The sequence below is a fragment of the Melanotaenia boesemani genome, chromosome 17 (genome assembly GCF_017639745.1).
Source record: "Melanotaenia boesemani isolate fMelBoe1 chromosome 17, fMelBoe1.pri, whole genome shotgun sequence".
In the NCBI taxonomy this organism is placed as follows: domain Eukaryota; kingdom Metazoa; phylum Chordata; class Actinopteri; order Atheriniformes; family Melanotaeniidae; genus Melanotaenia; species Melanotaenia boesemani.
Genome location: NC_055698.1, coordinates 27,526,114 through 27,551,938, shown reverse-complemented (window position 1 = coordinate 27,551,938; position 25,825 = coordinate 27,526,114). Strand labels below are relative to the sequence as shown.

The 25,825-nt window shown below is 40.2% G+C and overlaps 1 protein-coding gene across 2 annotated transcripts; it reads right to left on the bottom strand.

Moving 5' to 3' along the window:
* Positions 1-6: 6 nt before the first annotated feature.
* chd4a (chromodomain helicase DNA binding protein 4a) lies at positions 7-23,876 on the bottom strand. Of its 2 annotated transcripts, none has more exons than XM_042012142.1 (41): positions 23,681-23,876; positions 23,057-23,254; positions 20,781-20,890; positions 20,282-20,521; positions 17,007-17,125; positions 16,557-16,822; positions 16,320-16,450; positions 16,076-16,214; positions 15,108-15,277; positions 14,780-15,013; positions 14,051-14,254; positions 13,764-13,972; positions 12,632-12,763; positions 12,446-12,545; positions 12,034-12,225; positions 8,755-8,955; positions 8,528-8,665; positions 8,157-8,278; positions 7,826-7,999; positions 7,606-7,747; positions 7,278-7,409; positions 7,044-7,161; positions 6,647-6,771; positions 6,463-6,555; positions 6,231-6,369; positions 5,979-6,145; positions 5,709-5,886; positions 4,818-4,907; positions 4,358-4,449; positions 4,110-4,243; positions 3,698-3,842; positions 2,741-2,894; positions 2,542-2,648; positions 2,205-2,448; positions 2,046-2,111; positions 1,778-1,957; positions 1,593-1,701; positions 1,340-1,472; positions 760-955; positions 421-590; positions 7-330 (listed from the first exon to the last, which is right to left on the bottom strand). In XM_042012142.1, exons 2-41 carry the CDS (start codon positions 23,115-23,117, stop codon positions 316-318), a joined length of 5,871 nt encoding a protein of 1,956 aa, XP_041868076.1. In that variant the 5' UTR covers positions 23,118-23,254; positions 23,681-23,876; the 3' UTR covers positions 7-315. The 2 variants fall into 2 exon arrangements, with proteins under 2 accessions (XP_041868076.1, XP_041868077.1); XM_042012143.1 differs by lacking the exon at positions 23,681-23,876 and adding an exon at positions 23,372-23,633.
* Positions 23,877-25,825: the final 1,949 nt, after the last annotated feature.

The following is a 25,825-nucleotide window of genomic DNA, read 5'->3' as shown; positions in this document are numbered from 1 at the left end:
TTTACGTTTTCTTTTTTATTTAGGTCCCAAAAAACATCATAATAACATTATATCAATAATATTAATACAGAAATTGAAAAAAAAAGAAAAAAAAAAAAAGCTTTTTCTGTCCACAGCCTCATTCTCAGGGGTCTGAAGGAGATTTGGTTCTCCAGAAAAATCCTGTAAAGTTCGTTGTTGGTTGGGTGAAAGAAAAGACAGAGAACTGGGCGTGGCTTCAAGCTTGGGTGTGTTGTCCATTATTCTGCTGTGCACCAATCAGGAATGTAGACATGAGGCAGGGGGTGGTTCTCAAGGTTAGAGACGATTTTCAGTCTACTGCTGCGACATCTGAAACAGAAAAATTATTTTATAATTATTTAACTTTTTGTTGCATTTAAAAATCAAAACTTCAGAATTTAATTTAACAAATCTGGTGACCTGCTGTGTCTGTGCCTGAGCGTCAGGTCCTCGGCTCGCCAGGCGGCTCAGGATATTCCTCTCAGACATCTGGAGTCGAACGGCAACCGGCGGTATGCGGGCGATGGTTGCTGGGAGGCGAGTCACATCCGCCTTCATGTCACTCAGCAGCTCCTCCAACTGCTTCAGCACTGAAAGAGTAATTATAGTGAGAACCGTAGTTTCACTCAGTGGATGTTCTGTTTGCAAATTCAAGATTTATGTTATTTTTTTTTTGCAGACTTAACATTATTCAGAAAGTAGTATTTAACAGGGTGCATAAAAGGTTGATCATTTCCACTTCCTGCTCTCGGTGTTTACCTTTGTGCAGGACGGCATTGGCCGGTTTGTTCCCGGACATGGACTCCTTGCTGAGGTGCTGGTGTGACTCGGCCAGACACTCCACCTCGCTGAAGCGAGTGTTGAGGGCCATGGAGGGGTGGGAGGGATCCTCTGACATGTTGAGGTAGGCAGCACGACGCAATTGCTCCTCGATCACCAGCGCTTGTTCCAAAAGCTGGAGATTAAATTAAATGATTAGTCTGAGCAAAAGTCACTTAACCGACATTTTATGGACTTAAAGATACGTTTTGTTGCTGATTTGTGGACATTACAAAACCTATGTTGTCTAAAACTGTACACAATTATAACCACTTCTAGTAATTTGCACAAAAATGCCGACTCAGCAAAAAGGGATCAATAAACTAAATAAAAACACAAGCTTGTCCTACAGATTACGATGCACTAGATGCCATCAGGGGAAAATAAATAAATAAATCAAATTAAAAGCATCAAAAACAGAAGTGCAATGAGGAAAAGATGCAGTAGGTTGATGTAAATAATTCATATTCTCCATATTTTACATTTAACTGTGTTACATGGGTAAAACTTCCTTTCACACCTTGAATCGTCGGGCGAGGAACTTGTTCTTGATTTCCAAAAAGTTCCCCCTGTTCATCTCCCCTTTAAAAGGCTCGTTGAGAATGGCAAACCTCACGTCATTCTGGATGTCCTGCCAGCGTGCGTAACCATGTCTGAAGTAAGCGACGGTTAAGAAGAATAACAGCTGCTATCTTAGAACAAGAATTGTTCTAGTACATCCTCACATTAATAAGGTAAATGAGCCACTGATCACTCCGGTAGGAAAAGGATACTGTATGATGCCAGCCAGCAACCAGTAGTCATGACGGCGGTGCCAGATCTCATTTGTTTTCTTGGTAACCGTGGCAGCGCGCTCCTCATTTTGCCACAAAGAGTGGAGCTCTAATGGAGAGGAGGTCCGTTATGCAATAAAACAAACCCAAAAAAAATCTTTGTTTATATTTGGATTTGTGGCTACCTGTGAATCCTCCGTCTGCGATGTTGAACATGAAGCGGGTTTTGGCCTTCTTCTTCTCCTCGCTGACTCCGCTGGGCGTGGAAGCAGCTGCAGCGGTCGTGGCGCCCTCTTTGCTGCTGTCTCCGTTCTGCAGCTTGGTCGCCTCTTCTGGCTTCTGAGCGTCCTTCTCATCCTTCACTTCTGCAAGACAAGAAGAGCAACAGTTACAGAGCATTGAAGCAGTGCTGAAATATGCTGTGAAATATTTTTAAGGAAAAGCAGCTGGTACCTTTCTTTTCATCTACAGGTGGAGTGGTGTCCATCTTTTCTGTCTTCTCTTCCTTCTTTTCTTCTACTGCAAAGCAAGTATATTAACATGTAGTGAAGTCAGAGAGGATTTAAGACAGCAGCAAAAATTGCAAACAGGAAGAAAACGGACGAGTTTTACCTTTGCTTTCCGAGTCCTCGGGTTTGATCTCTGACACCTCTGTCTTTGCTTCTACAGGCGGTTTGGTTTCCTCTTCTCCCTCTGGACTCTTCTTCTCGCCTTCTCCTTCCTTCTCGGTTTCCTTCTCCTTCACGCTCTCTGCTTCCCCGTTGCTCGGCTTGTCTGTCTCCATTGGCTCCTCTCCGTTCTTTTTCTCTTGCTCTGCTTCCGGACTCTTCTCGTCATCATCGGGAATGGCGATAACCTGGAATCACAGAGAAAAGCAGTCAGAAAATCTTAGGTTTCTCTCTAAAATGCCAACACTTTTCCTCATACCATTTAAACGTATTGTCGTTACCTCGGTGGATTTGACAGGCTCCTTGCCGTTCTTCTCCGCCTCACCCTCTTTCCTCACCTCCTTCTCCCCGTCTTTTGCTGCTTCATCGTTCTTTGCGGAATCATCAGCTACAGAAAGATTCATTCATTGCTAAATATTTTGGGAATTTTTATCTCAGCGGAGTATCAAGGGTCAAATTTATTTTCTGCATGTGTCTAACCTGGAGCGGGGGTATTGGGCTGTGTGTCGGCAGGGGTGCCGGTGGATGGGGTTTTCCCAGGAGACTCCGGCTGAGCTGCAGCCCTCTTGTTCTCTTCCAGCTCGGCCATCCAGGGCATCGACCACTGGCCGTTGACATGCTCGAACTCTTGGACCTAGAGGACAATGAACCCGCATCCAGGTCAGTGCGATTTCTTGCAAGTTAACATCTTGAGCTAATATGAAAAAAGTCACCTTGGAGAGAGGTTCTGGGTCACAGCATTTTCATTTAAATACTCAATTTTTTTATCTTTTAATTGTCCCATTTCAGAAAATAATAACAGTGCCTTTTCTTACAGACTAATATTAAGGTTAGTAGAGATTTTGTAAGGTCCTAATAAATCCTGCACAAACAGCTCTAAGATGAAGAGATATAACAGCATCCTATAGAAAAATCCAGTCACAATCAGGTTTGAGTCTTGTACTCAATGAAATGCTCATTGTTTTTTTTTTTTTTTTTTTTTTGTTTTAACTTAATAAGGTACTCGAAATGAGAGTTTCAGTTGTTTTAAGATATTTATCACTTGTCTAAAGCCTAGAAATGTATTCTTATTTCAGGAAATTTTACCAAGATAGTTAACCAATCAACCAACATCTAAAGATATTAAACATAAAAAGAACAGAAGCAGATAAAACCAACAAATTCTCACAAGAACGTGTTTTCCCACAAAATAAATATAGTTTTTCTGCTACAGCCTCCAGGTATTTGAAACTTTTATGAATGGTCATTCTTATAAACATGTTTACATGCGATAGTTACTCAGATATCTTCTCTGCAAGCTGATGAAAGAAGACGACCCACAGCTGCTTTATTTGGTCTATTTATGTCTTTGTTTTTTGTTATTGGGACGATAACAGATACACTCACTTAAAATAAGAAAAGAAAATAAAGAAAGAAAGGGAATGAAATTCTTTTTACCTTTTTGCGAATAAGTGACATAACACCGATGCGAGTGAGAACATGTTGCCGTGACAACCCTTCTCTGGGAACACCATCTGCGAAGGTCTCAGCACCGTCGGCTCCGGGTTCACAGAGGTGGCGCATGAACAGAGAGACGTAGGCCCTGAGAAGGTGAGAGAAATTAAAAATTTATGATACATCAGAGTACTTTACTAATCAGGGATGTTCCTTTAGATTTTATGAGCTCATCTAAGGACCGCGGACAACTGAACAGAAACTAATGTGTATGAAAATGCTGGTCTGCAGCTGGATTTGTAAACTGAGCTTTGTATGCAAACGGAGGTTAAAGCGCTACGAAAGAGGCGAAGCGTGAACAGAATCAGAGTCTGTAGTCGGTGTATTTAGCCAAAGATGAAGCAGTGACTCTTACTTAAACTCTTTCTCTGATTTCCCTCGCAGGTCTCGGACTAGCCACTGGGTGGTGAATGCATCCTGGGGAGGCATCCCGTAACGCATCACAGCGTTCAGGAAGGCCTTCCTCTGACGAGAGTTGAAACCCAACACCTGTGAAAAGACAGAGGATCAAAGATTAAAACTCTGCTGGTTTCTAAGTACTTTCCAGCATCATGTAGGTAAAACCATGCAGATCCAATAGTTAAGGATGATGGAGCAGCTCACCTCAATGTTGCCTCCCACCCTGGCCAGCAGGGGGGGCAATGGTTTGTCTTTGTCGTTTCTCAGGCCCTTCCTGTTCGGCCTGCGAGAGTTGGCTGCAGAGAGGAAACAGATGTGGTGATTAAACAGATACTATGAGATAATCTGTGGTGAAGCAGGTGTCTTGAACCAGATGTTTTTGACTGTAAAATGATCCTGTAAAGAGATGAAGATGTCCCCTAAGACAATTTATCTTTCAGGCTTCAATTATGCTGGATGATATTTGTTTTTACCATCAGGAGCATCAAAAAATACCAGTGAGTTTAATTATTATATCCTGTAAAATATAAGTAAGTAAGTTTTTTCACTTAATTAAAATATAATTTGGGTTTGGAGGCTAAATAAGACTTACTACAGAAAAACAAAGCGTGCTTATTAAAATAAATGAAAGAGTTAATATGAACACACACAAAATTCTCCTTACCTTCTGATCTCTCGTCAAAGTCTTCATCACCCTCCTCGGACGCCACAGAGTAATCTGATTGGCCATCGGACTGGTCATCTTGCCAATCAGCTTTGAGGGAAATAAAAAGAACATGTTTGTATGACAGTTGCATGAGCTGAACAGTGAATTACAGGAGACCATTTAAAAATGGTGCATCTTTGTACAGCCAAGATGTGAAACTTTTATGATGCGGTACGGTATCAGTTTGTGTGTAAAGAGTCACTACAGGCTGTTTTTAAGCTACTATTTGGTTGTTCTGTTCTCCTTTTGCACAAGCTGAGATTAGCTGAGAAGCAGCTGTGATGTGTGTTGTTGCAAATGAACCGTATTAAATTTCAGTTACAGTTAGTACAGTTGTATTACCCTCCTTTCATGCAGCTTCGTCTTACTGTTTCTTCTCCTTCCGAATTACTTTCTATATTAAATTAATTCTTTGTTCTGTTCATCGATTTAAAGAGTTTGTTTCTTAAAATAATTCCTTAAACAAATAAAAGTCAACATACAGTAACTGACTTATTCTTAGTTATAAGCAAATTACCAAAAAATTTAAAACTGCACAAACATCAACTTTAAGAACTTCATTCGTCCCTATTCTTCAGTTCTGTTGAATCTCTTGCATTTTAGAGAAAATGCTGAAAAAATTTAAAAACCTTTTGAATATTTGCCAAAAATTTCACACCATCATCAATGTTTTCATCTCTGACAATAATTCATCAATAAAAAGGTTTAATTACTGTAAGAACTGATATTACCGCAATGTTCAACTACAAAAATTAAAATCCTGCATACTTGCTCTTCAGATTTGTTTTAGAAAGGAGACAGAAATCTCATTTGAGTGGTATTATTGTTTTAAAAAGAAAAAATGTCTACCTCTGTCTTCTTGTGAGCCGTCGTTGTAGTTGACCTGCTTGCGGATCCGTTTGCCTTTGCCCAGGTTCCGGGCCAGATCCTCCTGCTGCTGCTCATAATGGTGCCGCAGCAGCTTCTCCCAGTAATCTGGATCCACGCTCTCCTCCTGCTTGATGATCTCCCGCTGCACTTCCTCCTCCTGAGCGACAGCGTACAGTTTCACGGTGAGAAGAAGGCAGATTGAGGGAAATATTGCAGTAATTCCACACAAGCCAGCTGGGGGGGGCTCACCTCCTCCTCCTCGTCTTTGACCACATACTGAGCCACTTTGAACGAGCTCAGATATTCGTTCATGCTCTGAAGCTCCGTGTCATCGGTGGCGTCCTGGTTCCTGTCCAGCAGTCGGTCGATGGCTTTGTCGTCGTAGTGAATGATACTGCTGTCCTCCTCTTTCTCCCCTGAAGGAACACAAACACATGAATGTAGCTCATTTTCTTTTTGATGTAACATAAATGTATTTTTTGCTAACTAACTCATTCTCACCCTCTCCTTCATCCTTGAAAAGCTGTTCTGTTCCAAACTTGAGAATGTCATCCAGTTCCTGTTTGGACATGGAACCGGTTTTGGAGCCGAGACCAGGTCGGACCACCAGGTGAGTCAGCATCATCTTTTTCTTAGCAACCTGGAGCAGAAACATGAAAAAAAAAGAAGTGTTATTTCTATTACGACGACTTCAGCACAGAGTTAAGTATTTGTTTTAGGGTGTGCAGTTTACCTGAGTAATCCTCTCCTCCACTGAAGCCTTGGTGACAAATCGGTAGATCATCACCTTCTTGTTTTGACCGATACGATGAGCTCTGCTGAAGGCCTAAATAAAAATATATATATTCCCATTTGAACAGCTAAATAAACAGCTTTTAACCATTTTTTAAAGATAAAAACGAGTGGCAGCGCCATACCTGGATGTCATTGTGAGGATTCCAGTCAGAGTCGTAGATGATGACGGTGTCGGCTGTGGCCAGATTGATGCCCAATCCTCCAGCCCTTGTCGACAGCAGGAAGGCAAACTGTTGAGCACCAGGAGCTGAGGGATGAAGGTGGAAATAATGAATGCAGCGTTTAAAAACAATAATAAGAAGAAAAAGAAATAAAGGACAGAAAAGAGAATTTTGGTCTCAAAATGAAAGTTAAGGATTTAACTGATCCACACAAAATAGATTAAAATTTCAACGCTTCCAAAAGAATAAAAAAGTTGATTTGTACAAGAAGTGTAAGAGGAGGAACCCAGGAAAGTCTAAGAAGAAGGGATGGATACAGAGAAAAAAAAGATAGATGGTGGTTGGCGTATAATCTCACCATTAAAACGATCGATAGCTTCCTGTCTCATCCCTCCTGTGATTCCTCCATCAATCCTCTCATATTTGTAACCCTCATTCTCCAGGAAGTCCTCCAGAAGATCCAACATCTTAGTCATCTGTAAACGAAAATAAAAGCAAAGGCCACAGATTTCTAAACCAAGTAAAGTAAATACAGCAATCAACTAGTCTAAAAAAAAGTAGCTTCAAACTCTGTGTTTACGGGGTGCCTCACCTGAGAGAAAACCAGTACTCGGTGCCCTCCCTCCTTCAGTTTTCTCATCATCTTCTGCAGTAACAGCAGTTTGCCAGAGGATTTTGTGAGTGCATTTCCGTCATACATCCCATTGGGCATCTTTGGAGCTTCCTGTTTAAATTGATCAATAAAAAATTTAGATTAAAATGACTGCAAAGAAACTTTGGCTGAGGGCTATATCATTCTGTCTGGGATCCCAAAACCTCTGTGGCACATCTCACTTAGATTCATCTTTGCATGTGCGAGTCTTGGTTTATTTTCTAACTAACAGGCAGGACTAAGTTTTTCCCTGGATTTTGGGTCGTACCATAGCAGCCGCAGGGAAGAGGTAGGGGTGATTGCAGCATTTCTTGAGGTCCATGACAACATTGAGCAGTGAAACCTGGTTTCCTCCTCCTTTTGTGTTCAGGGCCTCAAAGTTTTTCGTCAGAATGAATTTGTAGTATTTTCTGCAAACAGAAGACAAATGTTCAGCTTAATTTTTTAAACCCGTCTAATTTCTTTCATATCAAAAACTCTGCGCTTACTTCTGCATTGGGCTGAGCTCCACTCTGACAATGAGTTCGGTCTTGGAGGGCATGTGCTTGAAGACGTCGGCCTTCAGCCTCCTGAGCATGTGCGGACCCAGCATGTCATGAAGCTTCTTGATCTGGTCCTCCTTAGCGATGTCGGCAAATTCCTCCAAGAAGACCTCCAAGTTGCTGCAGATAAAGACAAGTACAGATGAGGTTTTTGCTGCTAAAAACAAAAGCTGTCACACAGCTAACTGACTACAGAAGTCAGCTGCTGTTGTCTTAGTTTTCTTTGACCACCTATACGGAGTCATGTTCCCAACTAAATTCCAAACACCAGACTTACTTGAACCTCTCAGGTGTGAGGAAGTTGAGCAGGTGGAAAAGCTCCTCCAGGTTGTTCTGCAGAGGAGTTCCGGTCAGCAGAAGTTTGTGCTGCAGCGAGTAGTTGTTCAACACTCGGAAAAACTAAAGAAGGGGACACAAAGAACATGTTTGCAACAGTTTCAGGGTGAGTAAAAAAACAGCTGCATGTGTTTTCTATTCAGAAATATTCCCAACAGACTGACTACAGCTGTTTACAAGAAAAAACCCTGCAGAGACAGCATGATGGTAACACGTGGGATTCAACTAAATTTAAAAGCAGGAAAACTTCTACAACTTTGTTGGTGGTCCGAACGTTTTTAATGCTTTATCTATAATCTTATGTGTTTTTACCTTGGACTGGTTGTTTTTCAGCCTGTGGGCCTCATCTACCACCAGACAAGCCCAGTCTATGGAGCCCAGGGCAGCCATGTCGATGGTGATCAGCTCATATGACGTCAGCAGAACGTGGAACTTGATGGATGAGTCTTTCTGTTGGAGGGAAAGCAAAGAAACTCAAGCTTCTGCTAAGATTGTTTTCATTCTGACTTTGGTTTTTTCCCCCCACTGTCTCCTCTCACCTTCATCCTGGACGCCTTCTTCCCTCCTCGGATGGCGTTGTCTTCGAAGGAGAACTCGTTCTCTCTGATGACGGCTCTGCTGTCCTTGTCTCCTACGTATGTCACCACGTACATGTCAGGCGCCCACATCTCAAACTCTCTCTCCCAGTTGATGATGGTCGAGAGAGGAGCGCTGACCAGGAATGGCCCTTTAGAGTGACCCTGGAGGTGGAGAGAGGAAGTCAGCACATGTCCAGCAGCGAAGCAGGCATGATTTAGAGCCATAACAGCTGTTTGCATCACTGTTACAAGACAAGTTACCACACATTCAACACCTCAGTCATCTCACTTAATGTGCAGACTGTAAAGACACTAATATCCCAGTGGCAGAAGACAATATTAAAGAGTGTACAACATATATAGGCTGTTCAACAGGGAAAAAGTTTGAAAAATTATGCCAACATCAATTAAATCTTCCACTTATTTAAAATCTAATCACCAAGTTTGAGTAAATATTTCCCCTTCTGTTAGGAGAGAAGCCATGTGAAAAGTAGACAAAAACATATGCCGTTTATAAACGCTCCCAGGGAGGTGAAGATGACAACACCTGCCGAGCCCGAGTAGCAGTTCTCCTGCCCCGGTGTTTCGCACAAATCTGCATGTCCATCCAGGAACATGCACAGCTAAACAAGCAGAATCCACAAGTTTTGTAGTAATTTCTGAAGCATAATGCAGCTTAAAATTAATTAAATTTTCTTTTAGACTTTATTCATATCGGTACGTTTTCTCATATCTGAACTTTGAAAAAATTTACAGCAACATTTGTCAGGACATTTCAAAAGTTGAACCTTTTCTGTCCTCTGTGCTTCTACACAACGTATTTCAGTCATTTATGGAAAATTAGTCCATTATGAAATTTACCTGTCAAATGATAAGAACGTCTTTGAGTGTCCAAAAAAGCGCTATACAAGTTTGATGAACCATCATCATCATTTTTATCTCATATAATGATGTGAGGTTACAACTTTAGAGTTCTTTGTGAACACAGGACAGCAGGATTCAGCAGTGCTAAAATAACGCCCTGCGCCCCCTGTTTATTAAGTTTAGATTTACAGTACCAATCAAAAGTTTGGACACACTTTCCCATTAAATCTAACGGGTAAATGCGTCCAAACTTTTGACTGGTACTGTAACTTACATGTATGGAATTCAGTCAAGAACAGAATAAAATGCAGAAAATACAATTTCACCCTCTACCTGCATCATAAATGCAACCTGTACACTTACATAACCCTTTTCATACAAGCCTGCATGAATAAATGGATGAAATGTAGTACATAGAAAATGAATATTAAATCATTTAAAATATCTTTTTGGTTTTAGGAATGTAGTATTCCTGATAGCCCTTTAACTTTTTCTAGGAAATGCCTATTTTATCTGCCTCTTGTCCAAAATGACAGACCAAAAATAAATTAAGTATATCTTCACAACTACAAGGCCTGTATGTATAATCTCGGTCTCAAGCCAAGACATGTGAGATAACCACAGAAGTGTCACAAACAAGATATGTTTTACTGTGTCAGTAAATTCACCTGGAACACAGTAGAAAATATTAATGGTTCTCTTATAGAAGAAAACGTTACTCTCAGTGAAAACCAGAGGGTAGCAGTTAAATTCATCTAGGGATTAGTAAAGTAATGTCTGATGAGTAACTATGCAAAAATAGAAAGGTAAAAAGGTGAGCCTGAGCACTTTTATAAATCTTTTTAATAGAGGTGTTACGCAAGTGAATATCTGAGGAACCCATCAGCTGATGATGATGATGGACATTTTAATTAATTGTCAGAGTCAGGAGAAGGAAGGATCCAGAAAGACGTGAACCCGAAGATAGTACATGATAGAAAAAGCAAATACTTCACTATAAAATCACATATCTTCATGGAAACTACCAAGAACTTCAGGATTAACTTCAAACAAAGGCTGAGTCACAGGAGTAGTTTTTTGATGTGGAAAATTTTTTTTGTTTGCTACTCTTTAGCTGCTAGCTCCGATAGTTTTTGTCACCTTTGTAAAAGCAGAGTCTCTGCTTGCATATGACACCATGTTTGCTTGAGGTGGAGAAGTTAGCAGTGGTCACAAGTGGCCTGTGCTGTTCTCGTGTTTTTTGTTACATGCCCATATAATTGCTTGGGGTTTGAACTGTGTTTAATTTGGATGCCTAGACTTGCTAGTCTTATAGCTGAGTTTCTCCCTGTGATTTTGGTATGCTACATCTTAGGGTCGATGCTTCCTAACATGTGAAAAAATCTTCTGTACTGTACAAATCTCATGCCACCCGCTGCTCGGGGGCCTCCCATGAAGAGGTAACGAGCTTGTGTCAATACCCCCCTCTCAAAGCTGTAAACCTAGCAGAAACACTGACAATACTTCAGAATGGGGGCAGAACTGCAGAGATTATAAATAAACAAAAAATTTGTTGGAATTAAACATAAATAAATAAATAAAAATTACATTCCTAATGATGATTATGATTCTTTTTTTTTAAAGCTCAAAATCCATGACACTTAATTTAACCAAAAACATAAGCAAAGAGCTGATTGATTACATCTTTTGCTCTTGTTTACCTTAAAGTGTATGAGATAACTGATCCTTGATTAAATCTTTTAACCAATAAAACAAAGAAAAATAAATAAATTGTGCATCTTGGGGGAAACAGGTGATTGAACATTTCTGCCAGTTCAGTGCATATGATTAAAACATTAATATTAATCACAATAAATAAAAACAATTAACAAAATAAAAAATATCTAAATAAATCCAGTTAAGTCACATAATCCCCAGCAGCTTTAGCAGAGTTTTCCAGCCCCCCACCTTTAGGGGGCAGCAGTGACACACATGATCAATGTGTGACTGTTTATAGTTCCAGATCCAAGTTAATGTCGTCAGATTTCACCTGACTTAAACAAAATGGCTGGATGGCTACAGACCAATAGGAAAACAAGCTGCAGAGCACTTCACAGTCACACAGGAAAACTCCAACACAACTGAGTTAAAACTTTAAAAAATGTCAAATTAAGTCATTTTAATCTAAAAGTGAACCAAATTCTGGAAAAATATAGATATTGACAAACTTCTAAGTTGCAAACTGCTTCTACTGCATGAGCCGAGCACTCATGTTTCTAAACTAACTGCCTGAGAAGCAGCGATCCCCAAAAACTCACCACAAAACAAGTGACTCCAGTTTCCAGAGGTGTTACCATGCAGCACATAAGCACAACCCAGGATCTCATTACTACTCACCTCTTTATACAGCGAGTAGAGGAAGACTGCGGTCTGCACAGTCTTTCCCAGACCCATTTCATCGGCCAGGATGGTGTCGGTACCCTGAGCCCAGGAGAACCGCAGCCAGTTGAGACCCTCCAGCTGGTAGGGGTGCAGATTCCCTCCAGTGCTGTCCAGGTACTCTGGCTGACGCTCAAACTTTATCGTTGGCTGGAAACACAAGTCAGAAAGGATTACAGAATTATTTAAACTAACTCTGTAAAGTCCTCAACATATTAAAAATGTGCCAAAAAGGATGCTCGGCGAGCTTTGGGGTAATGGTTCACAGTTTATTAGCCGTCACAAAGTAGCAGCTGCTAATGACTCGTAACTCAACCAACATCTTAATCAAAGTACAAACAAAAGCTAAGAGTCATTCCAGTGGACTTACATCTATAACCGGGTTCTCAGGAGGCCTGTCTGGCCGCTTCACCCTTCCTTTAATCTTCATTTTCTTTCCTGGTCTCCCTTCATCTCCCATCATCAGCTCTCTGTACCAAACACACATACACAGTACATAAAGCTGCACACATTGTTTGTCCTGGTTGTCATCAGGTTTAAGCTGAATCCATCTTACCTGTGGTTCCAGTACTGTAGCTTGTAGAGGTCAAACTCGGGCAAGTCCATGTCCTCGGCCTCCCAGGTGGACTGGTCGTATGGCAGCTCTCGCCACTTGATCAGGTAGTGGACGTTGTTCTTCCTGTCCACACTGGAAAACATGGGAGAAAGACAGTGAAAGAAAGAAAGCCTTTATTTTCTTTATACAGAGTACAATGACATTTACATGGACATCATATTAAGTTTTCTTTCTTTTATGTTTGAAGAAAGACAGAAAAATAAGCATAACCCAAATACATAACATATCAAAACACTCACTAAGGAGACTGTAGATGCTGCACTTACAGACAAGAAGACACCTTTAAGTTGCATAAAACAGGATGTCAGCAAAAACACCTTTTAGATGTCACCAATCAAAACTAATCCTGGGTTTGGAGATTAGTTGCAGAAGGGGAAATGTTCTTATGGCTTTTTGTGTGTGTGTTCACAAAGAAAATAATCTGAGCTGGCAGTAATATTATTTTAAATTCAGTAAAAGTTTTACAGTGCCTGTCAATCTCTCTAAAGCCATTTACTAAACGCTCCCAATCTGAAGCAGGTCCCCGACAGCCGGTAAGCTTAAAAAAAAAAGTTAATTTCAAAAGCAAATCAAAATCAGGGATTTATCTTTTGTTGATTCATCTTTTTTATTTATCTTTCTACAGAAAACTAGTAAAATTATTTAAAAAAAAAATAATAATCTGAATGAAAAGTAAATCTTAATGTTTGCTGTGGTTTTAAAGAATGGGGAAAAAGACAATTCCTAACATTTTCTCATCTTTTCATTTCAATGTATAAACAGGAAGCTGGTTAAAAAAAATAGTCACAATGAAAAATAATGCAAATCATATTTAATGATCAAATTGATCACGTGATCCGTATCAGGAATCCTGCTTGCAGCGACTGGCCCAAGAAAACTTGTGTGTCAGGCAAATGTAACATTCCTACAACCCAGTAACTTGTGCAACGGCTTTGCAGTGTTTAATAACATATTTCTATTATTCAAAGAGGTAATAAAAACACAATTATTTCACTTAATCACAAAAAAGGGCCAAACGATGTTGAGGTGTAAGAAAGTCAGACATATGCGTGGATGCTGGGTGTGCTCCAACCTGTGGTTCAGGACGCGGTGGAGCATCAGCCACTCCATCTTGATCCCAAAGCGGAGATATTTCTCCTCCAGCTGAACATATGTTGGATCTTTGTTCTTCCTCTTGTGGCACTTGTCCTCCTCTCCATCACCAAAGTCAATGGGCGGGGGCTCATCCATGTCATTCTTTCTTTGGTAGTTCCTAAACATCACCTGGCAGTGCATCTCCAGCTAAACAGGACAAGAACAGGGAAGGTTAAAGTGGGAATACAAAGACTGGATAGTTGTTTTTGTTCTTGTTGTACACACCTGGAGCTCTGTGACCCAAGAGCAGTGCCAGTAGGACATGTTGCACCATTTGGCAAAAAACTCTCTCTCGGGGCGCCCTGCCAGCGGGGCGGGGTCAGGGGCATCAGCCGGGAGGTCTGGAGGGCGTGGCACAGGTGTAGGAGGAGGGGGGTCTCCCCACCGCCATGTCAAAATCCTCTGTACTTTCCCCTTCATGGGCGGACACTAAAACAGGACAGACAGTTTTGACTATTCCCTTCAAATTTCTCCAAGATTTCCCAGTTGAGATCATCAGCATGCCGTCTGAACTGAGCAGTTTTACCAGTTTCTATTTCTGATCTAATTGTTTAGTCAGCTTTTAATAAGTTGATTATATAAATTACCATCAGTTATTTTTCACATTTTTAAAAATCATCTGTGACAAATCAACAATTCAAGAAAATAAAAAGCAAATTATTTGATAATAGAAGCATTATTGGCTTTAATAAATACATTTTAATCCCTTAATAATGGACCACTTATTTTCTCCATGAACTATGTGATTATTAATCTTTATGGACGGCCTTAAAAATGAGTTAGACATTAATTCTATTGATTAAGAATCAATTGTTTCAGCTCTAAAATTAAGTTTGATTTGATGTTAAACTGCATTTCCAGTCATGTCATGCAGGCCAAAACTAAAAAGGTTAAAAGTTTTACAAAGCTGTTGAACATTACTGAGACAGGTTTTACTCCATTTATCCCATTTACCGTGCAGCGGGGGCAGATCCACTCTCCGTTGGGGATCTCGGGGAGCGGAGGGTTGAGGCAGTGGATGTGGTACGACGAGGGACACGAGTCGCAGCAGAGGAGCTCTCCTCCGTCTTTACAGACCCTGCAGAACTCCATGTGGTGGTCGTCCTCCTCAGTCTCTCCTATCTCACCGTTGTCCTCGTCTCCTTCTGAGGCTTCCTCCCTGGCTTCCCACTGGATGCCCTCTTTCTCCTGGGGAAAAAGGAAAAGAGATGGAAGTTTAAGTATATCGGCCTTTGAATCATTTTCCCAGTTGAAATCTAAAAGTTTGGAGCAAGTTTCTTACACAGTGCGGGCAGCTCCAGGTACCCTCAGGTGCTTTCTCCATGTCAGGGTCCAGACAGACCATGTGGTACGCTCGGGGGCAAGTATCACACAGAATGATCTCTCCACCCTGCTGGCAAACCTCACAGTAGTCCTGGTGGTCCGTTTCATATCCGTCACCCTCTTCTGCTTCTGATGAGGAACAAAATGTTGTGCAAAAATCGTTCCTTTACATCTTACAAAGAAATTTGGTGCAGAATTTCATACAAGCTATAATATCGGCATTTATGAGTTTATGCTTTTAACATTGTTACAGGAAAACCCACACAGTGAGTCACCAGTTTCCCTTGAGTAAAGATTACCTCAATAAAGTGACATGGAAGAGTTTCACTTCAGATATACAAACATTCATTTCAGAGGAACTAAGGCTGATTGTTACAGATGGTACATCTATTTAAATGTTATGATGCAGGCATAAATTAAATACTTTTCAAGGATGCAGTGTGTGAATTTGAGCATCTTTAAAGTCTCATTGTTTAGCAAGAAGTGGTTAAACACCACAATTGATGTTAAACAGATCCCCACACTGACACTACTGTGTCTCTTAACCTCAGGACGTCATCAGCATGAAGCCATCAGTGACATCTTCTGATTGGTGCCTCAATCTTTTGACAACAGCTACAGAAGATGTCTCTGCATACCACAACTTAGAAGATTTTTACTTCTAAATATACCAAACTCGGCTGATTCAGCCACAGTGACTAATGTGAATCTGTGCACCTCATGCTGTGCGTTCCACACACTGTCAAAGCTTTTCCTGAACACAGTCATTACTGCTCTCTGCTGAGACGTTAACCTGCAATCTTTACTTAGTTAGCAGCTACTAGCGGTCATAATGGAATGGTTTTTGAAGATCTAATGAACAGTAAGTAATGAAAATAAAGAGAAGACTTAGTTAAAAGTTAATAACTTTTTCTTGCAAAGACAAACCTTTCTTTCTCTTGGGTTTGCTCTTGGAGGTCTTCTTTTTGCTGCGGCTGCTGCGACTGTTTGAACCCTCCGAGATGGAGACGCTATTGATGCTGCCATTTTCAAAATCACTTTCAACATCAGGCTCGTCCTCCTCGCTCTGGGCACAAGAGAAAAACACTAAATTTCCAGCTTTGTTAACAGACACGTTCATGCGTCTGCAAAGAGTTAGGCCAAGCAATCACACAAAGGAAAGAGTTCGTACTGAGGAGCGTTTCCTCTTGCTGTTGAAACCTCCCAGTTTGATTTTTAAAGGAGCAACTTTCTTTGTCTTGACATTATTCTTTTTCTCTTGTGGTTTTGCTGCAGGTTTTGATTTTTTGCGGGCATTGGGACCTGCAGGACAGCAAAAAGAAAGAATAAGCTAAGAATAAAAGAATGTTCAGCTTCCAAATGAGTTATTTCACCAGCTAAAATTTGTTTTTACTGTTTAAGTATATACCTTTGCCCTCCTTGGTCTTGGCCTTGCGGATTGGAGGTGCAGGAGTCTGCAGAAGCTCTGCTGGGGCTGGCGGAGCAACAGCCACTGGGGCGACCTCTGCAACCATGGTGTCCACAGCAGCTGGTACGTTGGCAGTAGCCAGCGCAGCGTTTGCAGCAGCTGCGCCTCTCAGGGGGTTGTTGGTACTGAACTCACGCCACTTTGCTCCCAGAACCATCATCATCTTTGACACGGCAATTTTGGGGTTTTTGGCTGCAATGAGGGGTCTGGAGTAAAGATAATAAACATCTAATAAGTGGCCTGAGTCGAGTTTTTCTCCCCAAATACATTATGATTACATGACTACTCTTAAAAAGCAGAATAAAGATCAGTCGTGGGTGAGATGTGACATTTGTGTTGGTATAAAACTACTTAAACAGTGATTCTGAAGGAATAAGAACAAGAATCTACCTGACAAACTGGCTGAAGGCCTTGTAGTTGGTCAGAGATCGGTAGTCTTCCTCAGTAAAGACGTGGTCAATGTCCTCCATGCCCCAGTCATCCAGCAGCTGAGACGAAGACTTTGGTTCCTATAGGACAAAAGAAAGATCAAACATTTAAGACAGATTTACAAAAAGTAAATCATGGCTCAATTAAAAACATAAAAAAGAAGAAACCAATGTTAAAAGTTGGGATGCCGTCATCTTTTTGCTGTTACAGATTACTCTAAAAGAAGTTTCACTCAAAGGAGTCACAGATGTAAAAACAGCTAAACAAAAAAGCTGTAAGAACCAAAAGCATTTGGAGAAAGGAGCAACAAAAATCTAAAGGAAAAGACTGATTTGCTTGTTCTCTCACAAAACGTAGCAGTACTTCTCAAACAAATTGATCAAACCACCAGAATGTGGAGTTACTGAGAACCTAGTTGAGTAAACAAGACTGAAAATAAACAAAGCTGTTCTGGTTTTATTTACAACATGCTAAAGAGACAACATAACTGCTGTATCGTTTCAGAAACCTGCAGCTGAAAAGAAATTTAAAGCTCCTGCTGATAATTACAACTCTGACTGACCACACACAGGCCGAGTGACCAACATGTGGGGCCAGCTGTGACTTATAATAAAACAGTAGCGCTCAGGCTTTAAAAGCAGCATTGCTTTGTATTTGTGCATCACAAAAACCAAAATGTTACAAAACAAGACCTTTTTTTTTCCTCTCCTTGCACATCAGCAAAAGCCTCACACTAGGGGATGTGAGGCCTCATGTTACCTCACAATGAATAAAAACATTATGCCACAGATGCTTGCAATCTCTGTGGAATAATAGACTTTTGCAACAACACACTTTTCTCCACCAGACTAAATTTGTATTGGTTGAAAAGTTCAAGCGGCCAGTAAAGAGTCCAGAAAGCTTTAAAAATTGACAGTGATGGGCAGACATGTTTTAACACAACTGCAACCAAATATCAGGAAAGGTTGGTGTTTTTAACTTTTACACAGAAATGTATTGATTCTTCTCACTTTATGTAATTTCTAAATGAAAACTTTGATTTTTGTCCCCCCCCCCAACCTGCCCTCCCATATAAGCACTACACTGCTGTCTAACCTTTGCTCTCGATGTTAAACTTTTACTTTAAGCTAGTTGTAGAAAAGCAGAAAACAAGTCACATTCCCATCAAAATCCCATATCTGAGAAAAATCAGATAATTATTATCGGATGTGACGTGTCTACATGCACTTCTCAGATACCATATTTGGAAAAACCCTTGTCAACATTTTCCAGTTTATTATTGGAATTTGTACATGGGTGCTTAACTTCTTGCTATTTTCAAAACACCCAGTCTTTGCTGTCTTGGCAATAGCTCCTAACGTGGGAGCTAATGACTTGCAACCTAGTCTGAACATTTTACTTTGATTATACTCCCAATGACACACTGCTGCACATCATTGTGTTTTTCTTTTGTGTTCCACTAAACTTGTGATGCCATTGCTTCTGTCTTTTTAATGGATGATGTTGAAAAGATGTAAGCAATTCAGTTATGCGCAGATGTAAAGAAACCTAAAAGAAAAATAAAATTTATGGGTCTACATGCACGATAACAGTGATGTGGAGAAATCTAGGTCTGTTAATCTGATTTCTCACAATCAAAAGATCTGCCATTACATGATTAAGGATATCAGATTATGTCGATTACATGATCATATGAATGATCTGATAAGAATATAAATCAGGTTATGATCAGATTTTTGGTGTGCATGTAAACGAGCTCATTGTGACCACTTAATCATCAGGAGAACAGGATGCTAGAATATGATTAGAACATAAAAGTTCAAGTTCACGTCTCCAAAAAGATTTGTTTTTGTACAATAAACAGTGAAAAGTAAATATATTTAAGTAAATTATCAAAGAAGACCAAAAAAAGCAACATATCCTTTCAATTTATAATCAAGAACAAAGTGTTTTCAATATTTGCCTCAAGATGAAATCAGAGATTATTTAATTATTAGAATCTTCTCACAATCATTAAACCAAACTCACCCTTTATGAATTAACGTGTGTCTCTGTTTTTTGTGTTTTTTTCGTTATTATTAAATAGACACAAACCACTTTCAGTCCTGGGACTCCCCTTAAGTTTAAAGGGCCCTGGAGGGTGAACAAAGAGGTTCATCTCAACCCTGCCAGTAAGCAGATGAAAACAATACCTCACATCTTCCTCCTCCAGCAACCTTTGACCAGAGCTGCTCTGCAACCCGTCATCTCACAGAATGGAGAACAGACTGGAGAGAGGATGGCTCCGCCAACAAATTAAAATTTATTTATCTACAAAAAAAAAAAAAAAAAAAAAACAGAAGAAGAAAGGCAGAGTGCGCAGTGCAGGTCCATGAGGGTTGCCATGGTAACAGCACACACATGCATGCATGCATATTGTGTGTGTATACATATTATATATATATATATATATATATATATATGCTTTTTTTCCCTTTCAGTATAGACACACACCCCCTCCCCCTCTCTACCCATCCCAGACACACACTGGCACACTTACACACCCCACACCTACCCCCTTGCATAAGTGTCATTAACTGCAAGACACCCTATTGGCTGCCAGGCTCCAAGTCCATCAGACGCAGTTCTTTGTTCAACCATCTCTCATATCATCTGTTTGTCAAACCACAGAGGACTCCATTGCAGGTACACAGTAAAAGGTGCTCATTGCGGAGCAAAGAAAAAGGCTGTCAGCACATTTATTTCCCAAGAAAAAGGAGGGCCTTTTGTGGACTTGGCCTAGACCAATGCTTGACTTTTTCCTGTCTTTAAAAAAAACAGAGCTACCATACACCCAGAAAATCTAGAGTTGCATCTGCACATATTTTACATTACTGAGCACTTTAATAGAACTGTGCAAGTGGGTTTGTATGGTTTGGCCAATAATGCTGCATTGCTTTAGAAAGTGTCATATGGAAGTATAGAGGTTGATGGATACTTTAAAAATCAATTTGCAGACTAATTTGTAGGGTCCATCACTGAGAACATCAGAACAGTTTTCCTTTATGTTCAAATTAGATTACAAATGGAGCAAATCAAATAATTAATTAATACATGATTTTGAAGTGTGTAGATGGTGTGTCTGGTTTTTAAATAGCAAGACTGGGACTTTTCAACTCTGCCAACAAATACATGAATACTTCCTGTTAAAAGTCTTGAAGAGAAACTTTATTTAAACGTTTTAAACGCTTCCTTACCGAGCAATCGTCATCATCGTCGTCATCGTCTTCTTCTGGCTCTGGCTCTTTCCTCTTAGAGCTCCTCTCAACCCCTGCGCTATTCCTCTTCTTTTCTTTGCCACTGCTTGCTCTCTTCTTCTTCTTGCGCCCTGGAGTGTAATCACTGCCCTCGCTGTCAGAACGTTGGATAGAGCCTCCATCTTCTACATCCTCCACCCCACCCATGTCCATGGGCTCTGGGGAGCTGATGGCAAGCTCCTACAACAAGGTGAATTGAGATGGGAGTCAGCAAACTGAGACTAAAATATTAGTGAAACAATAGTCACAAGGCAGGAAAACTCATCTCTCACTGGAATCTAACTATGATATCAGCATAGACAGATCTAATTAAGATAGGACAGGATTTATTTATTTCTATAAAATCGGATTAACAATGAACTTTTAAGCTAAAATAAATAAATCAATCACATGACTTTAGGGTCCAGAGGTGCTCTAAAAAGCATTTGGTCCTGGTTACCTCTCTGCGCGACCGCCTCTTGCTGCCCTTGCCCTCTTTACTCTTCTTGGCTTTTTTCTTCTTCTTCACCTTTGGGGCCTCATTCTCTGAGATCTCCTCTTCCTCATCATCTGCAAAAAAGAAATAAATCAGGCTGTGTTCACAAACATTTTGAAGATAACATACATATTAGTTAACACTGGAAACATAACACCAGCCACATGCTAGTTTTAAATGAGGCTTTGCTCACCAAACCAACCAATTGGGTTGGTAAGTGACACTTGTTACTTTTTAGAGCATTAAATACTGGTTTATCATTTGCATCACAATTATATTATCCCCCTTCTCCCTGATTAACACATTTCTAGCAAAGAGTCCTGAGAACATGGAGAGGTAGAAGATAAACGAGGGGTCTAACTTAGAATCCTATTTTACACTAAGTCCTCAGGGGGGTGATTCAAATCAGTTTTACTCTGGTGGTTAAAACACTAATTTACAACTGATTAGTCAACATGATTTACCACAGTCCTGCAGGCCTTACGGCAGGGGATCTCAGTCCACTTTTCTGACAATGTTGCACTGATACTCAGAGCCTATTAATGTAATTGTCCATGGTAAAAAGTAAATGGTAAGCTGCCATTAAAATGCAGACTGCAAGGAAGAAGGGTTTAATGTAATGGGACATATAAAGGAGACCAGACTGTTCATATGTGGGCAGGCGCACAAGTTACAAATGTAGCTATGACACTGGTTGTATTTCTTACTTGTGGCAAATTTCATGAACACACTGTTGCATGAAAAAACACATTGGTTTTCTGGTCTAATCTTGCATAGTTATACAGTGGAGGTGGTGTCAGATGGTTTTCAGGTGAGATTTAAGTCATAGAACTTAGTAATTTAATTAATTATGCCTAAATAAGATGAGAGCTGAGCTTATAATGACATAACATCTGATAGCAACAAAGCTTTGTTAGTAAAATGTTCAACGTTCAAAAACAGAAACATGAGATATATAACAAATTCTTTTTAGCTTTCCTTTCCTTGTATAATGATTATTATTGACAGCTGGGCAGCAGCTGTCTGAGATTTTCATTTGGGTCGAAGGAAATTGTGATGAAGATTTTCTCTTTACACCATAGCGTGACACTTTACAATCTTACTTATTTTACAAATTAATCAGGTAATATTAAACCCCTCTTTTCAAGATTTCGCATACCATTTTAATCAGTTTTTCTAGATCCAAAGAGCTTCAATTAACTGTCCTAGCATAATTTAAATTATTTATCAATTATCAAAAACAGTTGCCAATCAGTTTTCTAAAGATTAACAATCTGTTATCAGCTCTGCATCTGACAAACTACAGGATTAACAAATGAATAAAATCTGTATAAATCAACCATGAAGATTTTCCTTAGCTGAAGCCTGACGTGTGTTTTAATTGGTTTCAAATCTGTCCACATTCACATTATCAGTATAAAATATGTTAGAGGACATTAACATGAGCTTTTCAGAGGAACAATAACGAGCACTTAAGCAGATTAATGATTTTTCACAAGATGTTCAAATTCTCTTTGTAATACAATGCATTTTTGTAAGATAGTTTTGAGTATTATGGGGAAAATGCACGTTTTTATGCATAAAGCGTAGTTTTTGGTCAATTTTAATACTTGAAGCTGGTTTGAACGATTATTTGTTCTCAATGGTTCCACTATGTACCCTGCGCGTGCTCGTCGGAGTTAAAACAAATTGTAAACAATCTTTGACCACAACATCCTAAGAAACAAAAAATATATACACCAGGATGTAATATTAGTTGTGCAAAAAGACAGATAACTTGCTTTTCTTTTTATTATTATTTATACTTTTCCCCTTAAACTCAAACCGAAGGCGCCGGCCATGAGGAGGGGAATGCTACAGAACGTCATCCGCCAGCTTTCAAGCTAACTGGCTGCCTCCATCTTGTCATCGAAACGTAAAAAATACCGGTAGCTGGCTAACATTAGGCCCACGGAACATGCCGGTTTGTCGGCGTGACTTGACGACAAAACAACTACCCGCTACACAGCTTCTGAATGTGGTTCGAGTAAAACATCTTGTTGTTCTTTGTGTGTTAAACAGCAGCAAAGCTGCGAAATAGCCGGTTTGGTCATGTTAGCTACCCGGTAGTTAGCTGCACTAACGAGCTAGCGCTATGCTAACGCAGCATGATTGATGTGAATGTCAAAAACATCTGCTCAAGCTAGCACATAACCAGCATGAACATAGCAATTTCAGCTAACAAACGAGCCTCGTCTTACCTTGCATTAAGCGGTCGTCGGGAGCTCCATAATCATCTCTGTCATCTTCACTTCCAGACATAGCGGACAGGAGAAAACTTTGTTTAGTTAGCTAACAGTTTAGCTAACTAAATTAAGTTATTGTGTTGTGATAAAATCCAGAGTTCGGACCCAGTCTGGAGTGTGTCCAAGTCGTGGTTTGTAGTTAGGAGGAAGCAACTGGCCAGGTTTAACAGGATAAATAAGAACACAAAAGAAAATGTAAGTATATTATTAGGACCAAAGAGCTTTCAAAACACAGCACCCGGTAAAACACTAAGGGACATCAACACTCACCACATGGGACAATAAAGCTAACTTTATCAACTTGGACAGCTCAAATTTGAGTTCCTTTACTACTCAGTCCATCTCTCCGTTTAACTGACATACTATTTTATCACTATCATTACTTTCCGTCCCATTAGCATGCGTGCTAGCTGAGCTGAACCGGCGGCAAGACTCAGATTTGAGACAAACTACAAAAACGAGGCGCTCATATTCTGACGTCTATCCATAGAAGACTCCTGTGGCAGTCCGAGGCTTCCTCACCCTGTTCATCTCACCCCGACTCAAGTCAATTCACAACCCCAAAACTGAGATACTCACAACTTGATTCCACACAGCGTACAAAACAGTAACTCCAGGTTCAGTTTCTTAATACTTGGAACCTATTTTCCTTAAAGTAACGGTGTGCATACAATTTAAATATATTTCCGTGTTTTTTGTGGTAGCGTGTGCGCACGACGCCGTCTCTTTCTCTTCCTCGCACACCACACACCCCGCGCTCGCGCGCGCACACACAAAGAGATCAGGGGGCAGGCATCCCATAATATCCCCCCACACACACTCGCATACATATACACACTTCACTCACCCCTCCCCCACTCTGCATAGTTACCTTGCAACGTACAGACCATAATAGTCAACTCACCCCCCCTCCCTCTTCTACAGTCTCTTCCCCATTCCTCCATGCACATCACCCCCTCACACACCTCCACCCCTCCCTTAGCAACTGTGGTTGCCATGGACACGCTCACCCCTCCCACTCGTTGTGGCATCCCATAATAGTAATGAGTGCAGTCACTGACATCCCACAATAAGCATAACTCCAAAAAGAGAGAGATAGGAGAAAGGAGGAGGGGGGGGAGGAAAAGCCGTCACATGGCAACTGTGTGCCACATGACTGCTTAACTTGAGAGTGCATGTTTGCATGTGTGCACAGGCACCATACTGTATATGAGCTGCTGAAGACAGTGCACAAGATACAAATGTAATGCAAAGCTGGAAACTACCATCACAGTACAGTGGGGTTAAAATGTGAGGTGGCCCCAATGTTATCCCCATTAGAGGCCTTATAAGTGCAAACATGCTTGAAGTCTTTTTACATACATTACTCAGCATGATGGCAACTTTTCACATAGTCAGCACATGAAGGGTAAGGAGCTTGAAAATAAAAGTTTTGTGAGGTCAGTGTGAGGTTAAAAAGCCAGGCTTGTCTCTCTTGAGGATGACAGTAAGAGGTCACAGGGGTCAAACTGCAGTCAATACTTTCAAGTTTTCTTCAGCTGTAAGTCTCCCTCAAAACTCAGAGGAGAGAGCCTAGAAGTACAAGCGCCAAGCCAACAGCTGACTTAAGCTGTCTGCACACATGCACACACTGGCTTGCTCCACAGGCTGTGAGGAAATGCATTGCAGTCAATGGTGGGAAAAACGTCTGGGTCCTAGACAGCTTTTTCCCACCATTGACTGGCTGTATTGTAGTTAAGACTGTGGGGCAAAATACTGTACTGCTGGTGCTTAGTGTGGCAGAGATGCTTCTAAATGACATTTCACTGCATGGGAAAATAAATTAGTACATGTTGGCATAATGGGGAGATTTTTTGGGGACCTGTGGGAAATGAGAATGGGTTATTTATTGGTGTCTTAGTTGCCTAAAAGTATTCAAATTAGAAGCTGAAACAACCAATTTCACTTTTTTTTACATTCTAGCCATAATACAGTCATGCATATGTGTAAGTAGTATACATACACTATATAGGCTTTTCCCCATAGACTTTAAAACCTTTTGCGTAATTAATGGTGTCTTTGAACCAGATATGTGTGTGTTTTTTTAAACATTGATATACCTGCAAGAACTATGGTGGGAGAAAAGTAACACAATAAAGTGGACAAATACAGCACTTAATGAACTTAATTTAATTTTATGTAGAAACATATACTTTTTTTTTCACCATTTAATAAATTATGTCATGGTCTCCATGCTGCAGTGCATCATGAATTGATTTAATCCGCCTCAAACCTGGTGTGGCTAACACTGAGTGTTAACCATGGCTTTGATTACTTTGGTCTGAAGTTAAGGCTACTGCTGAGGTAACATTCATAATCTTGTTTTTTTTTTTTTTTTTCTTCCTTCATGTTTTTATAATGGTATCTAATGAGCCATAAAATATATAGCTGAATCCTGCCACCTAATATGTTAGAGTACCTCGACTGGCTCTGCAGGGATCTTTCATTTAATATCAGTAGTTATGGAGATTTGCTGATCAGGGTAACCAATCAGATATCATGATCTGTTGATGAGAAAGTAACTATTTAAATGAATTCCTGATGCACTGCAGCTCAGGAACATGACATTATTTAATAGCTCAATCTTTCAATGTTTTTCCATCAATTTAATACATTTAAATTACCTAAAAAAACATTCAATTAATTATGAATTTAATAAATTATTCATTCATTTTCATTCATTTT

Bases quoted from the DNA above. Each gene is read 5' to 3' on its own strand.
- chd4a (XM_042012142.1), bottom strand. From the start codon at position 23,117: ATGTCTGGAAGTGAAGATGACAGAGATGATTATGGAGCTCCCGACGAC. The intron at 15,014-15,107 runs GTAAGAAACTTG...CTTTTTCCCCAG, and splicing joins CCTGGAGCTGCCCGCACTGT to GAGAAAGAGGGCATCCAGTG. The intron at 5,887-5,978 runs GTGAGCCCCCCC...GCTGTCGCTCAG, and splicing joins TCAAAGACGAGGAGGAGGAG to GAGGAGGAAGTGCAGCGGGA.